Below are 17280 nucleotides of genomic sequence, written 5' to 3' on the forward strand. Positions count from 1 at the left end.
CCCTTTGGTGCGGTTACCGAAGCTGACAAAGAGTTGTTCCGACCGCCTATAGGGGGCGGAACGCTCAATATAGATTCTCAGAGCACTGACGGGGCAGAGCAGAGATAGCTCTCTGTCCTCTTCAGTTGGAGGAAGCGCGGAAAGCGTAATGACCTGTGCTCTGAATGGAGTGGAGAGCATCTTAGGTACATAACCGTACGAGGGGCGGGGCCGTCTTCATTGAAGAAATCGAGCCAAAGCAGAGCGAGACATGAGCTCTCGTTGTAAGAACGGTCTGTCTCAGCAGCGCAGCCTCAGCGTGGGCGTGGCCCAGGTAACTGGGAGGAGAGAAACATGAGAGCAGGGAGGCAGGGCCGCCTTCCGCGAACGAACAGGGGCAGACTGCTTTTACAGTCATAGTGACACACACAATTCGAAGCTGCTAGTGGCAGCATCTGCTCCGATCTACTTAGGAGGATAGAGCCGCTCGATGTAAAGAGGGACTCTGATCCTTACGTGCAAGTCACGGATCGAAGCGCAGCGGGGAGAGCGAGTATGCAGGCTCTGTGTCGGCGTGAGATCGCTCAGACCCGGTTGCTTAGTTCCCAGGCTTCGCCATTTCTTTCTCTGAGGCTTGCTGAGAGAGGAGAAACGGGAGAGCGGGGCTGCCTTCAGTGAAAGGCGGTTCGCGAGTGGAGAAGAGCGAGACTCATGCTCTGAATGAGCATTCTGTCTCAATAAGCGAGCAGTCTCTGCGTGGGGGCTGCCCAGACAGGTGACGGCACTCACTGCCCTTCTGCATCGTGCAAGATTCCCTGCACAAGCCACACTCGCAGCGCAACATTTGCAACAACGTTGCTAGAATTTGCTCTTTTAGGGCTTACCTGCTAGAAATAAGCTCTTTCAGTATCGCAGGATGGTGGCAGGGGAACAGGACCGGAACTGCTGCGATGCTGAGGCGTGAAGAGTGCCGGTCAGCCGAGCAGGGAGGTCTCAATCCAGCTGCGAGGTGTGTCAACGGTGCTTATATAGCCAGATGCCTGTCCATTCTGGCGGCTTTGGCGGGCTTGGTGGGCTTCGTCGCCATAGGCTCGTGCAGCTCCGCTGCCTAGCCATTGGTTCATTTTTTAATACACTGCACGAACCAATGGCCGTGCAGTTTCACTGTGTGAATGTAAAAAGGCTTCAGTTCAGGAGAAAAATGGCTTTTTCCCATATGCGTCTAGCAAGACGCAGTACGAGTGTCGAAAGGGAACTACATTTAAGTTAAAAAAAAACAGTTTTTTTGCTGTTCAAAGTGGGGGGTTTTTTATGTTCAAGGACTCAAGCTTCTTGTGTCTGAACAATTACAGGCAAATAAAAAAATATCACGTTTGTGTTTTAGGAAGTTATAATATGAGGTTAAACTGTTAGCATGATGTTATCTCTAAACTGCTGGATGATACAAGTTTGCTGAAATGGTAGGAGTGGGGTAATTTGAGTCAAAAGTCCTGGGGTAAGTTGAGCCAGTGGCTCACCCCTACTTATGATTATAAAGTATTATTTTACTGTAATGTTACATTATGTTTCATTAATTTTAGACCAAACATTTTTAAAATTATATTGACCATTTTATATTGACCAAAATTGACCATTGAAGTTTTTCTCTGCAACATTTATAAGTGGCATGTTGAGTACTATTAGCCCAGTTCTGTGAGGTCAACTGCAGTACATTTTATTTATTTAGTTAGTTAGTTAGTCAGTTAGTAAGTTCTTCAATCTGAAGTTTTTGTTCTGAAATATTTTCATAATTTAAATCAAAGTTGTGAACTGTATCTTTAAATAAAACTTCTAAGATGTCATCCATCCTTCCATTCCATTATTCAAACCGTTTTGTCCTTATTAGGGCCGCGGGGAGCTGGAGCCTAACCCCAGCGTCTTGAGCCACATGTGGGAAACACTTACCTTCTCCATATAGGCTCAATTTACCCCTCACTGGGGGCAAGTTAAGCCAAGTGACCAGTTTTTTTTTTTTTCTGGAAAACCGTATTTTTAAAGCAGTTTATTTTTGATCCAAAGTAATTATTCCCAATTAAATTTATGTACATATTTTGTGTGTGTGTTTCTACACTTGAAAAGAAGCAGAGATGAGCTCTCCCTCTTTTTACAGTAGTGTCATACGCAGATCTCACAATCACAAACTCTCCACCAGTCTTGCACGTTAGACAGATGTTATGTCCCAGACACATTTTCATTGTTATATTTATTCTTTTCTTTTGGTTTACCAATGTGTGGGTATGGTTGTGTGCCCTAGTTGTGCTTTGTGTGTGTCTCTTTCTCTCTCTTTCCCTCTCTCACTCTGTTCCCTCTCAGGCTGAATCACCACCACCTGTAGCTCGTTATGAGAACGTGCCTGAGACTGAGTGGAGTACAGGTGCATCTCAATAAATTAGAATGTCATGGAAAGTTCATTTATTTCATTCATTCAACTCAAATTGTGAAACTCGTGTATTAAATAAATTCAATGCACACAGACTGAAGTAGTTTAAGTCTTTGGTTCTTTTAATTGTGATGATTTTGGCTCACATTTAACAAAAACCCACCAATTCACTATCTCAACAAATTAGAATATGGTGACATGCCAATCAGCTAATCAACTCAAAACACCTGCAAAAGTTTCCTGAGCCTTCAAAATGGTCTCCCAGTTCGGTTCACTAGGCTACACCATCATGGGGAAGACTGCTGATCTGACAGTTGTCCAGAAGACAATCATCGACATTCTAATTTATTGAGATGCACCTGTATATGGTGGCAGTCCAGTGTATGATGCAGGGAGCCACACTTCTCCCCTGCTCCAGACTGAATTCAGTGGTTTCAGGATTATAGTTGCCAACCTGAGTTTGAGTTGTGAATTAGCAGTGGCTAATAGTACTTCAGTTGTGAACTGTCTGGAGGTAGTACCTGTTCTTGCGCTGCTCATTTAAAAAGCTAAATATAAGCACAAGAGCATATGTTCTTTTGAATTCTGTTATTGTATATTGTTGTGAGTTAGAAAGGGAAGCTGTAGGGAGAGAGTGCCTTTTTCTTTGGATACTACTTTCATCCTGTTTTTGGTTCAGTTAGGGAGTTGAGGGAAGTTTTATGTTATTTATTTCTCTTTCCTTTTGGGTGTTTGAGGTAAGTTAGTGCTGCTCCCTAAACTAGTTAGGGAACGGTTTTGTTTTTTATTTTAGGCCTTGCTCTCTCCTGAGCCATTGCTCCCTATCTCCTTATGTTAAAATTATTGTCCTTATTTTGTAAATAAATCTCTTTTGTATACATCTGAATTGGTGTCATCTTCACGCTGGGACAGAGGACTGAAGTGTGTTCTTGCCGTTTTGTTTCTCTTTTATTTTTTAATTTGTGCTTTTTTCTTTTGGCTACTTCCCCTCTCAAACCTCTAGACAGGAGGGGAATGTAACACAGAGGTAACTGACTAATAGCCTACTATATAGATAGCCACTCATACTTGCTCCTTTCTAAATAAACTGTTTTGTCTTCATACACTATGTAAGTTTTTTTTTTTGTTCCAAATGTACAAAATGTAGGGTGTACTCGCACTTGGAAAGGTTGCCTTGAACCGAGCTCGACTGTCCCCTCTCCACCGCTGTTATATGAGCGATTACATCATGAATCCATCTTCCTTGTTTTGTCTTCTTATGAAATACTATGGTATGCCAATAATAAGCATTTATTATGGGGTAAATTTTCCACCAAAATATTGCGAAAAACAATAAGCGTGAAACCATGTAAATATGCAAGTAAAAATATATTAAACAAAACTTAAATATGAATGCAAAGTTATCAGAATAACAAACATATAGGCAGTTGGCAGGGATGGGCACTATTTGAAATACATGTATTTGAAATACAAAATACTATTTTGTTTTTAAATACCTTTTTGCATTTAAATACATTTAATCTTAGTATTTTTGTATTTTCAAAATACATAAGGTACTTTGCCAATCAACCTCCTTATTAGACTGCTGATTTCCTGCAGGGATGGGTAGTATTTCAAATACATGTATTTGAAATGCTATTTTGTATTTAAATACTTTTGGAAAAAGTCAAATGTATTTTGTATTTAAATACATTTATTCTTAGTATTTTTGTATTCTTGTTGATCCAGGAAATCAGCAGTATAATTAAGAGGTTGATTGGCAAAAAGTATTTTTGTATTTTGAAAATACAAAAATACTAAGCTTAAATATATTTAAATACAAAATAGTATTTTGTATTTCAAATGCATGTATTTGAAATACTGCCCATCCCTGTCTGGGGTTTCATGACCCTTTAAAAGCAATCCCTCAATACCACGACTGAGGTGAGACCCTTGAGCAAGGCACTGAACCCCCAACTGCCAGCAGCAAAAAAGTCTGCCCACTGCTCCGGGTGTGTGTGTGTGTGTTCACTTCTCACTGCTGTGTGTGTGCACTTGGATGGCTGAAATGCAGAGCACAAATTACGAGAATGGGATAGTATCCTTGGCCACACGTCATGCCATTTTAACTTTCACTAGCAATATGGTCACGGATCAAAAAATAATGTGTAAATCAAAAATTTTAAAAATGCATTAAAAAAAAATAAAAAGCATGAATCAAAACTTAAAACACATTTAAAATAATATTACACAAAACTGAAATATTAATGCAAAGTTATCCAACCTACACATTATCCTTGGATAAATTCCTGTTTTCTGTACTCTCAGACATTTTCTGCTCAGATTTTTTATTTTTTGTGCGCTTATGCTGTTTTTTCCTTTGCTCTCAGCCAGTCAGTCGAAGAGGGGAGTTGATGTCACTCCAATGCACCTCATTAGCTGATGCTCAGTGTTCACTCGTACAGGTGAAGATGGATAAACATTAGTCTCATGTAGTCAGACCTTCAGACCGATGGCAGAAAGTCTGGGAACCTTGGCTGCTTTGAATGGCCAAGGACTGCCCAAGAGGCCATATAACAGACAGGTCATCCAATCACACAACCAATCACGTTTAGTTTTGTGCTGCGTCATGTTTAGGGGCGTGGAAATGTCCCCACAATAACAGATCTAAACTCTGTAGGACAGTTGCCCTGCAGGAGGAGGATTAGAGACACCTGCATATGGGTCTGTTTTCCCATAACACATTTTTGCATTCCACTGTGCTACTTTACCATTTGGTAAAATAAATGTCCCACTGCAACCCACTGTTTTGTTGTTGCCGGAGTACCAGAAGCACAACCCCCACCCCCGCCAAAAAAAGGATGTCCACTGTAGGTGAACCTTAAAATCCAGTCGTTATATATTATAGATGTATTTATATTGAGGTCAAAAATAGCTGCATTTCGTTTTCCGTATTTCTAGCTCTATCTAGTGCCTATAATAAATAGTAATAAACTCACTGAGCTCCAACACACACTGACCCCATGTAACTCTGATTGAACCAAACATGATTGCTTGAATATGTAGGACCAGAAGAGGTCAAACATGAAAGTATTTGTTAGTTAATAATAGTTATAAATATTCAAAGAAACAACGTGATTATTAAAGGGGTCCTATTATGCTTTTTCACTTTTTTAATTCTAGTCAGTGTGTAGTGTGTATGTTTGGGCATAAAAAAGTTACAAATCTCAAAGTCCACTCCAAAGGGAGATATTTCGTTTTAAAAAAATCCCTTTTCAAGAACTACAACGAACGGCTCGTTTGGACTACAGCGTTGGTTTCCGGGTGCCTACACTCATAGAAAATAATTAGAATTTTAAAGACGTGGCGCGACACTGCGCTTCTCGTCCGGTGCGCGACCGCCTTTTTCACCTCCGTGCCCAAACGTCTTTGTTTGGGCTTCCGAAAGCGGATATCAAGAAACAGTGGTTGCAATTTATTTTTTAACTCTGTCCCTGAGCATTATAACCTCAATTTGCTATTGTGTGCTGCGCATTAAGTTGACACATGTGAAAGAGTGGTCATAATGTGTTTCCCTATTCAGCCACAGGGGGGAGCAACATAATCTGTATTATGAGAGTAATATGTTGCTGTACACACCATTATCCGGAAAGCATAAGAAAGTGTCAGTCACTGATAAAACATATAATATATAAAATGCAAAATTAAAAAATGTATATGTTGATTGCAGATACCTTTATTTCCTTTGGATAGAAAAAATACAATTGGATGGTCTTCAAAGAAAGAAGATTCCTTGTTACAACACTCCTTTTACGACATCTACTATCAGGGGTGACCCTGACCAAAAGTGAAGAGAGAAATAAATACACACCAGCATCCAGTGAAAATACATATACTGTAGTTGGTACTCCTGCAGGACCTAATGTTAAAGGGGTCATATGATGCTATTTTAAAGATCATTATTTTGTGTATTTGGTGTAACAGAATATGTTGACATGCTTTAATGTTCAAAAAACACATTATTTTTCAAATACTGTACATTATTGTAGGTCCTCTATGCCCCGCCTCTCTCAAACACGTCGTTTTCAACAAAGCCCCCTCCTTTGACAACAAAATATTCCCCTCAGAACAGAAAGGAGGACTTGAGGTTGTCCTTCTGCTTCTCCATGGTCATCTTCTCAAACTCGGGTCCATTTCGGGCGACAAACTGGCCCAGTTTATCAATGACATTACGCAGCTCTTGATCTGATGGGGAAAATCAAAGAGAGAGAGAAAAAAATACAATACACAAAATAAATACATAGTATATTTTTTAAATATAACCGTTCATATAGTAATCAAATTATTTTAAGATATTTTTTAATATTTGCCATCTTTTTAAAGTGTAAGAAGCTTTCGGCCATTTTCTTTCCTATCTTTTTGTGATGATGGCAATCGCTAATATCAACTGTCCACAGTTTTAGTGTAGTAAATATATTTGTACTAGTAATGTTGGTCACCACTAACATCTACTTTTTTATTTTATTTTTTTTATTAAAGATATAACATTCACAAAAAAAAATCTGAAAATATATAACATTCACAGGGGATACAGTCAAAGCAATAAAATACATACATAACCAGAATACAAAACAGTAAATATACATAATAATAAAAACGAAATATAAACAGAAAAAACACCAACCATTGACATCTACTGTACAAGCTTTATATATACAGAAAGTCAGTGAATACACCTGCAAGCGATTTAGCTACTTCACCTGCCATCCCACCCACACTAAATAACCAGCACATAAATGCTAATTTTATGTGACAGTTGTGTGTTTATTAGTGAGGTTTTGTAATATAGAATATCAGTTCATTCGCGCTCGCGCTGCAGTACAATCACTCACGCGCGCAAACGTAGTTACCTTCTGGTGGCGTGGAAATATCCATTTTTCTTAGGATTACTCGCTAGTATTAGACCAGGAATTCATTTATAACACATGACGCTGAGGCGCGAAACAAAATAACTCGCTTTCAAACGGGTGCGACCATTATATTTGTATGGGTTTGTTGTGTTTCAGTTCAAGATGAAGCGACGGGAAACTGAACCGTGACGAGTGACGACTTCCTCCGGTGCGCGAGATGCGCATGCGCTCTGGAGACTTTGGGAAGGGCCGTGACGTCACAGCGTCGCCTGCCGTTGGGAGGCTGTAACTAACGGCAGTTTTTGACACATTTTTACGCTGTTTATGACACCCGAATAACTGGCTTTGTAAGTAATTTTATATTTAAGTTAGTTATGTTTTCTAAGTATCTACTGTTTTGTTTACTGCTTTTTGAAATCGAGTCGTTTATTCTACTATATGCCAAAAATCAACATATCGAATGATTCAAATAGATGCTTAATGTGTGATGTAGTATGTTTGGGAAAACAGCAGTTCAGTTCTCTCACCCATCACTGATTTGACCTCTAATACTCTAGCACTCTCTATTCTAATTCTATTCTTTAAAAAAAACTTGCCCCTTTTAGACTTGCACTCTATTCATTTCTTTTTTTTTTCTTTTTTTTTTATTGCAATTGAAATAACAACAGTTATGAAGTAACATGGGGCTAACAGACATCATCACATGAAGTTAGACAAGCTACACAAATTAACAAAATATACCAATGATAAAGAAGAAAAACAAAACAAAACAAAAAAGAAAGAAAGAAAAATCTTTTAAAGATAGCTTACAATAGACTCAAGAATGTTACAAGTTTTAGAAGCCTTTGAGTTCAAAGGATTTGACATATTCTTAAAAGAAGTAAAAAGGGACTTTATATCAGATGAAAACATTCTAAAGTTAGGTTTGCAATGAATGGTTCTGGCTTTATGAAGGTGAAATTTACCCAGAAGACAAAGCAATAAAACAATATGTTCCAGATTAATGTCCTTGGAATGAAAATCTGACAAAAAAATGATAGATTCTGTTATTTCTATCATTTTGTTACAGCAGGAAAAAATTAACATGGTAACTTCTGACCAAAAAGACTTGGTGAATGGGCAATGATAAAACAGATGTAGAATAGATTCTTCATCAGTATTACAAAATGAACACATTGAGGATATATTCTCAGAGAATCTGCTCAAAAATAAATTACAAGGGTAGTATCTATGAGCAATTTTGAAATGGAGTTCTTTAATTTTACTTGGGATAAATAGCCTGTGAGGAAAGGTCCATAAGTTTTTTAATTCAGAGTTCGGATAACAAATCCTCCATTTAGATTGTGCTTTAGAGGGGCATCCTGGAGTTGAAGAAAGAGCATTTCTAATAAAAAAGTTATTGCATTTTTTATCTAATACATAAACACCATTAAATGCAAGTGTAGGAAAATGGTTGTTTACACAGCCATAACATAAATGCGCTTTAAACAAAGTTTTTAAACTGACAGGGATACTTTTAGTCACCTTATTAAAATCTCTTAGTGAGATTGATGCACCTTTCAAAAACACAAAATCAGAAAAGGAAAGAAGGTCCCCATCAGAATTGAACAAATCAGAAACAAAAAATATATTTTGATTCACCCATTCAATGAAACAAAGTGATTTGTTACCAGACAATATATTTTCATTGTTCCAAAGAATACACGCGTGCGGGGAGAAATTATGTTTAAAAGCAATCTTCCAGGATTCTAGGGCTTGTTTATGAAAATTTGACAGTTTAATAGGTAACTTACTACACTTAAAGTTACAGGACAATAAAAATTTAAGGCCACCACAACGTTTGAAGAATAGGTTAGGGATCCAAAACCAGGGTAACTCATTATTAGATAAACAATTCTTGATCCAGTTAATTTTAAAAGTCTGGTTAATGATATTAAAGACCAAAAGCATTAAGACCACCCTCCTTATAATTTCTTATCATAGATTTCCTTTGAACACATTCTGTCTTATTTTTCCAAATAAAGCGGAATAGCAAAGAGTTAATCATTTTAATAGTTTTTTGATCAACATAAAGGGAAAAAGCAGGATAAACTAGGCGTGAAATGCCCTCAGCCTTAGTCAGCAGGACTCTCCCATAAATTGTCAAGTCACCAAGAGCTTGTAACACTCTAAAGAGAAAGGAAAAATTGAAATCGTATCATATGGCCCCTTTAATGTACACCTTTAAAATGAGTTAAATGGTTCTGATATGTATATTGGTCTTAAATCCCTTATATATAAAAAAATATTTCCCATGATGATCAACTGTGTGTGATGTGTGACCTCTTGACATTTGGAAATGCACATTCATGGTGTTTACAACAGTAATATTGTGGAAGAGAGTCATATTTATTCATCAGAATTCCATTGTCTCTTGAGTCCTCTCGTATTTTTCTGCAAAACAACACAAACACAGATGATGGTTTAGATCTTAAAGCACTCATTATATATCAAGAACATAGTTCTATAATCTTCTAAAAGGTTTAAGACAGTGGCCCTCCTGGAGCAGGATTGCTTTACACTTTCTTCTCTCTCACCTCTCAAATAATCACTTGGGGAAAAAAACATGTTTTGTTCATATAAAAGCAAGAGAAAAACTGGGGAAGTGATTTTACTGCATGAGGCATGTCACTTTGCTCGCAGCTGATTAGTATGGTTCATGATGATAATGTGGTTTAACAGACATGAATGCAAGCATGATAAAATAATGGTGATGAGAGATAAAGATCAAACTAAGAGCAGAGTGGAATATAAACTGAAAAATGTTCACACATTTATTTTTGCAGCTGTGAGAGTGACTGTGGTGAATTAATTTTTCTTCTTAGTTTTCAATTTTACACTTAACATTTATTTTCCATTCCAGTGATCAACTTTGCAGGAACAGTGTATTTTCAACAGAAGCAGCAGACATGATGAGATTAATGTTTGTCATTTTTTAAAACACAAGGTTTGGATGTTTATTGGTTAAAGTCAGTTTTTTTCATTTAATAGTTGTATCAAAGTAATATGTGTTTTTCATATGTGTATTTTCATATAATCACAATTAATGGCATATTTTCTGGATAAAAGTGTCTTACAATTGTAAATAAAAACAGAATCCAAAAATGTAAATGGTGTATACAGAAAGATGCTATTTTGTACTACATATTGAAATAGAGAGGGTATATCAGTTAAAATTATTTATTTTGAATTTACTACAAAATATAGCCAAAAAAGTACAATATACTACAAAAAGAGGCATAAAGCTCAATACAAAAAACATGAAGATTTTGAAATATATATTGTATCAATGTTTTACACTATAAAATATCACAATGAGAGAGAGCTGGTTCATCAGGTTCATCTGTATCAACACAGGACTGTCTGTACACAGTTACTACAGTAACATGACTGAATCTGAAAACAATACAAATATACACAAAACAAAAACACAGTGCAAAATCCCTGAGATAAATCCATTAATTTCCATTTAATACCACATTAACATTCATAAAATCATTTTTTTTATGTTTATTAAATATTATTTTGTGAATGAACACCATTACGAGATATTCAAAGGTCTGTGACTGTTTGACATAAAATATATCATCAAACACAATAAGCACACTAATACAGTAATCCACCTCCTTTTCCATTTTTGGATATTTGGGTGCTAAAAAGTTTGCAGCCCTTTAACAGAATCACAGATTGATTAATGTCTCATGGCGACTCCTGCATACACCACATCCTCCTTCACTTGAACTTTCTGAAAGAAAACAAGCACACGTTCACATCACATATATAGTTAATAAGAGCATTACTGACAATTTATCAGAATTCAAACACACAAGCTAGATCTGACTCACTGCTCAAATAATACAGATAAAGAAGAAAGAAAGAGAGAAAGAAAGAAAGAAAGTTTCTTACGGATTTCTGTGCTTTTCTTTTGCGGAATGTTGGATCAGCATATATTATTTCTTCAGCACTCTGAACTGTTCCAACAATAATGACAGACATGTAAAAACATCAAAACTCTGAATAAAAGATATTTCAGAATTATTGCATTTTTCTGCAACACTGTTTTTTCATTATTTTTATATTATACTACATGGCTGTTAAATTCTTGATTCTGATTGGTTTGACAAACAAGCTGTGCAATTATTTTCCAGTAAACACACAGCTAAAGTAGTTCCAAGCAGGTCTCAACTGCACTGCAGATCCATATCACTTTGTCTCTGGAATGCCTTCATTGAAAATTGCAGGAAAAATTACAATGTTGGCTTGTATGTGACAATTGATTTTCATCCCATTCAGAGGTCATTGTCCTGACGAATACAGCATGAAACTGTTTCTAATGTGTGATGTTGCTACGGCATACACTTTCAATGGTCTACCATATCAGCGGTGCACAGGCTCGGTAGAGACTATAGTAAAGAAGTTGGTAAAGCCAATTCCGAACTCTGGAGTAAATGTCACAACTGATAACTGGTTTACAAGTGCTGCTGATTTGCTCTACAAACACATTACTTTGCTGGGAACAATGTGCAAACACAAGCCAGAAGCTCCGCCTGCGTTTTGTGCCTGTAAGAGGAGACCTGTGGGATCAAGTCTGTTCGGTTTTTGCTAAAAGCAAGCCATGGTGTCCTATGTGCCAAAAACAAGGTCGTTGTGCTTTTATCCAGTATGCATGACAAAAAAGAAGTAAATGAAGTGTCTGAGAAGCCTGTGATGATTCTAGACTATAACAAGACATAGGGTGCTGTGGACTGCGTGGACCAACGGTGCATGCATTTAAGGGTTAAATTATCACTTGCCTTCTTGGTCCGTTTTCCTGCAGATGCAGGAGATCCAGACTGCAGTTACAATCAACAGAGATCCAGCAACAGCAGCAGCAGAGATCAGCCCAATGTGCAACGAGGACAGGCCTTTATTTATAATGGACAAAATGAAGCATTAATATGAATGAATCTTTCAATCTGATCAACAACAAATACTGTATCAGTACTCTATAACTAGAGAGATAAGTTTAGTTTAGTAAACACATATATCAGCACTGACATACCTGGACATGGCAGACAGAGTTCACTGATGTTGAGATGTTGAGTCTGGTTGCTGATGGGATTGTTGAGCACACAGCTGTAGGTGTTTTTCTCCTGATATTCCACCTCCAGAGGTAGAGAGAGACTGATGCTGAGATCAGACACACTGATGCTGGACAATAAACTGTTTCCTTTGTACCAGGAGAGAGTCACATTACTCACATTCACCACTGAACACAGCAGTGAACAATTCTGCTGTGATGGTGATGATGATGAACAGTTTCTAATGATGTCAGGAACAGGCAGATTAGCTGGAAAACATGAGAGAATATAATGGGTATGACGTAGATGAGGAACCAGGACTACTCAAAAATAGAGCATTTTAAAATCTGATATTGAAAGAATAGTATACTTGTTTAACAAGCAGACAACTGTAAATGTTGAGCATGTAGCTAAATCCAAACAAAAAAAGATGGGTGCACAAATGCTAGCTTGTGTAATTAGCCTTAATAAGAGAAGGAGTCAGCATTACAGATTTAAAAATGATTAAAATACTTATTTTCTTGCAGAAACACCCATAGCAACAAACAGGGTAATACCCTACTCACCATAGACAGTAAGACTGAAGATGTTGAGTGGGGTCCCTGAGCTTTTGCTGGTGACTTTATAAACTCCAGAGTCTGTGGTTCTGGTGTTTGTGATGCTCAGAGATCCAGTCTGATGATCCAGCTTCAGTCTGCCTCTGAATCTCCCATCAGCACTATCCTCATAAAACCTGCTCTTATTGTCCTTCCCGTAGATTTTAGCTATCATAATGTTTTCAAATTTCCACGTTATCTCATCGTCTCTCTGTATTTCAGTAAGATCAGAGTTTAGACTTACTGATTCTCCCTCTGTTACTGACACTGACTTCACTGACTCAACACCAAACACGCCTGATGAAAAAACAGACATAATTACTGAGAATCCAGAGATTTACCAGATTTTTTGTCAATTTTAAACTATTTACAAATTGTCGATGTAAAATAATTCTTTACTTCAAAAATTTAAATGTACGGTTACTATGCAGTAAATTTAACCATTTGATGAGATCAATTTGATGAGATGACAATAGGTCTGTAACAAATATTGTGAACAAAGAGATTTTTCTATAGTCTTATAAAACGTAATGGATAACAGAATGGGTTTATATGTGGACAAACGATAAATGTAGTCATAAAGATACTTAGGCCTACCACTCAGACTCCATAAGAACATGCAAAAGATTTTAAACATGCCATATATTTTCTTTTGCATTTCGCTTAACGGTTTCAAAATAAAAACAGTTCCTAATTTTGAAAATTAAGTCACAACAGAAATCTTATAATAAACATTTGAACACTGAAAGCGATAGAGGTGCTGTGGACGACTGTGCTGTGAAGCGGTTTGGTGAAACTCTACAGTCAGCGTGAATAAACTCCTCTAGATGGCACCTCCCTTCACAGACTGTAAACTATATGACCTGTTACATATTTTTTTCACATACAATATACATATTTTAGTAATTAATTTTATTAAGTAGTATTAACCAGCGCTGCAATAGCTCGAGGTTGCCTAGAACACCTCGGGACGCGACAAAGCGACAATTACAAATTCATTTGTCTGTCGTGTCAGAATTAGCGCGAGTGCTTTGAGAATAGCTACGTCGAAATAAAACGGGGATCAGCTTACTGTCAAGTATTTGTTATGTTGCATTGTGTTGCGTTGTATCCAGTGTGTACAGTATTAAAGATTAATGGATATAATGGTCGATGTAGGCAGGGTGTACGTTTAAGAAGAATTGCTGACAGATATTCCCACTCCCTCCAGTTCAGTATTTAAAATGTTTGCTTTGTAAGATTTTGTGAATGATTTCATATTATGGAATTGTCAAATTATTGACTTCCAATTCTAAGCTGATGAGTTGTGCTCATTAACAACATCTCAGTGGTTAGCATTTTAGACTCACCAAAAAAACTGCCAGATTTACATAGACAGAAAAATGTAAAAAAGTATGATTTATTAACAGAAAGAAGAAAAGGGAGAAAGCAAACTTTCTAATAACATGAATTAAACGTTCACATTTTATATTATAAAGAGAAATTGAAACTCAAGGGCAGTGGTTCTTAATGTTCAGGGCCTGACAGCACTGCAAATTTTGTATGACTTCCTTATATAAGCATGTCTTTGGCAGCCAATTCTAATGTTATTTACAACAACAACAGTCTTTATCTATATGATTTTAAAAATAAGCACAATAAATGAACAAAAATATGTTTTATGAACCACACCCCACTTTTCAAAGGTATGTTTCATGTGGACTTTATACATGACTTACAAACCTATAATGTAATAAAGAAAAAAAATGTGCTTAACTGTTTTGGGCAAAATAAAACATAATTAAACTATATAAAATGATGTTTGTATTTCTTCTGGGTTCAGTTCTTCCATCATCCCTTATCATTTCAAGTTATTGCTAAATTAAAGACAAACGCCAACTCCTGAAACACTTTTGAGTTATTTATTGGTTTATTTCATAAGAAGGAAGCACTGCCATCTTTAAAATGCATGCCTGACCCACACTACAAATTAAAAATGTCTACTAACTTAAAATATTCGAACAAATATAAGCAATACTTTGTCTATTCAAATTAAACGATTCATGATTAATGTCATGTACACAGCAAATTTTTATTGTGTGCTTTTTAGTAAATGTATATTATTGTGAATGTTTTGTCCTGTTGGATTTCTTTTCCATTTTATGCATTGTTTCTCAGTCTTTAATCTCCAATGTGGTGATGCTTTTAGTGTGAACAGAACATACTTTAAACAATAGCATCACATAATTTTGTTGTCTTAAATATAACAGTGAGTAATAAAATTGAGATATTAATATCACTATATTCTTTCATACTCTAATAGACTAATAAAACATAAAGGAATTTAAAAACTGTAAGCTACTTCTTGTAAAACCCAACAATCTGTCAACAAGCATGAGCTTTTATTCAGATAACTACAGATGTACAGATCACTTTCTCACTGAGCGGGAATCTATGAGCCTGCAGTTATCTTACAACAACAACAACAATAACAATAATAATAATTATTATTATTGATTATCTTATTAATCACAGTGTATGTTGTAAGGCATATTCTTTGAAAAGCTGTTTTAGAATGACTTGTATTGTGAAAAGTGATATAAACAACGGACAAAAAAAAAATGGGAGTTTACATTCTAAAAATATATATATATATTTTTTGTAATAAAATATGTACAGTAATTCAAGAACATATCCACTTTCCTGATTATTTTTTTTATTTAGAGTTTGACAGTGATGTCTGCTCTTGTTGAAGACTTCTGGATCGGATCTCATAAACAAGAACAGCCACAGTAGCCACACCCACCAGAGCAGAGAGAGCCAATCGGATCACAGCTTCAGTAAAACCACAACAGTGGATAAAGTCTTTTGAGAGAAGAAATAGGCAGCATTAGAAAAACAGAAATATGATTTATTTAGTTTGTTTGTGTGTGCTACTGAAGTACCTGCACATTTCTGACAGAGTTCTGATGATGATGATGATGATGAATTTTGTGAGGAGTCTCTGGTGATGACGGGAACAAGCAGATGAGCTGGAAAACATGAGGGGATAAATTTAATTTAGTTTAATAAAAATGCTATAATAACTGTCTGTCAAATGATATTTAAATTTTAAATGAAGTTGCAGAACATGTTATAGAATGTTGAAAACAAAGTTACCAGAAAAAAATATATAAAATTATGAGAATAATTAATATAAATATATATCTATAATCACAGGATTGTCTATTATTTGACAATATTCGTAATAATTCTGATAGTCATTATTATCAAAAGATGAGTATAAAAAAAACGGGTAAGTAATTCTCTACTCACCATAGACAGTAAGATTGAAGATGTTGAGTGGGGTCCCTGAGCTTTTGCTGGTGACTTTATAAACTCCAGAGTCTGTGGTTCTGGTGTTTGTGATGCTCAGAGATCCAGTCTGATGATCCAGCTTCAGTCTGCCTCTGAATCTCCCATCAGCACTATCCTCATAAAACCTGCTCTTATTGTCCTTCCCGTAGATTTTAGCTATCATAATGTTTTCAAATTTCCACGTTATCTCATCGTCTCTCTGTATTTCAGTAAGATCAGAGTTTAGACTTACTGATTCTCCCTCTGTTACTGACACTGACTTCACTGACTCAACACCAAACACGCCTGATGAAAAAACAGACATAATTACTGAGAATCCAGAGATTTTTAGTTTTTGTCATTTTTAAATTTTAAAAAAATTGAAAAACACTTATTCGCTGATTTCAATGTATAATTCAATAATATGCCATGAATTACGCACTTTAATGTAATGGCTGAGAAAAAAAATACAAAATAACATCATAAACAAAGATATGTATTAAGTAAGTCTTCTAAAACATTAAAATGAATGATGGAGATAACAACAAAATGATATGTATGTGGACCAATGATAATATACAGTGAAATGAAACCATAAAAATACTTACCACTCAGACTCCATAAATTCAAACAGAAAAAAAACATGCTATATATATTATTAGACATTCCGCTGAACGGTTTCAAATAACAACAATTCCTATTTTGTAAAGGCTACATTTAAACACAAACAAAACGCAAAACAAAGCATAGGTTAACTGTCGTAATAAACCTTGGACGTTTCGTAATAAAGCGCCAGAAGAGCTGAAGGGGACAGTGCAGCTGGTCTGTTGTGAAGTGGCTTGGTAAAACTCTGCCGTTTGAAACACCGTCTATGTCATGAAACCACTTGCTGACAGTGCCGATGTGCCGAATTCTGCACCCCTGCCAGATTATTCACCCCCTGGTATTGGTAGGTTTAGGAGTAGGTGGGGGAGGGGTTATGA

At 36.3% G+C, this 17280-nt stretch overlaps 1 protein-coding gene across 1 annotated transcript; it reads right to left on the reverse strand.

The window, feature by feature from the left end:
* Positions 1-10674: 10674 nt before the first annotated feature.
* LOC107745429 (SLAM family member 5-like) lies at positions 10675-16942 on the reverse strand. The gene is made up of 4 exons (XM_016559309.1): positions 16906-16942; positions 16277-16603; positions 12367-12655; positions 10675-10741 (listed from the first exon to the last, which is right to left on the reverse strand). Exons 1-4 carry the CDS (start codon positions 16940-16942, stop codon positions 10675-10677), a joined length of 720 nt encoding a protein of 239 aa, XP_016414795.1.
* Positions 16943-17280: the final 338 nt, after the last annotated feature.

The sequence above is a fragment of the Sinocyclocheilus rhinocerous genome, unplaced genomic scaffold, assembly GCF_001515625.1.
Source record: "Sinocyclocheilus rhinocerous isolate Xijiao unplaced genomic scaffold, SAMN03320098_v1.1 scaffold3485, whole genome shotgun sequence".
Taxonomy (NCBI): domain Eukaryota; kingdom Metazoa; phylum Chordata; class Actinopteri; order Cypriniformes; family Cyprinidae; genus Sinocyclocheilus; species Sinocyclocheilus rhinocerous.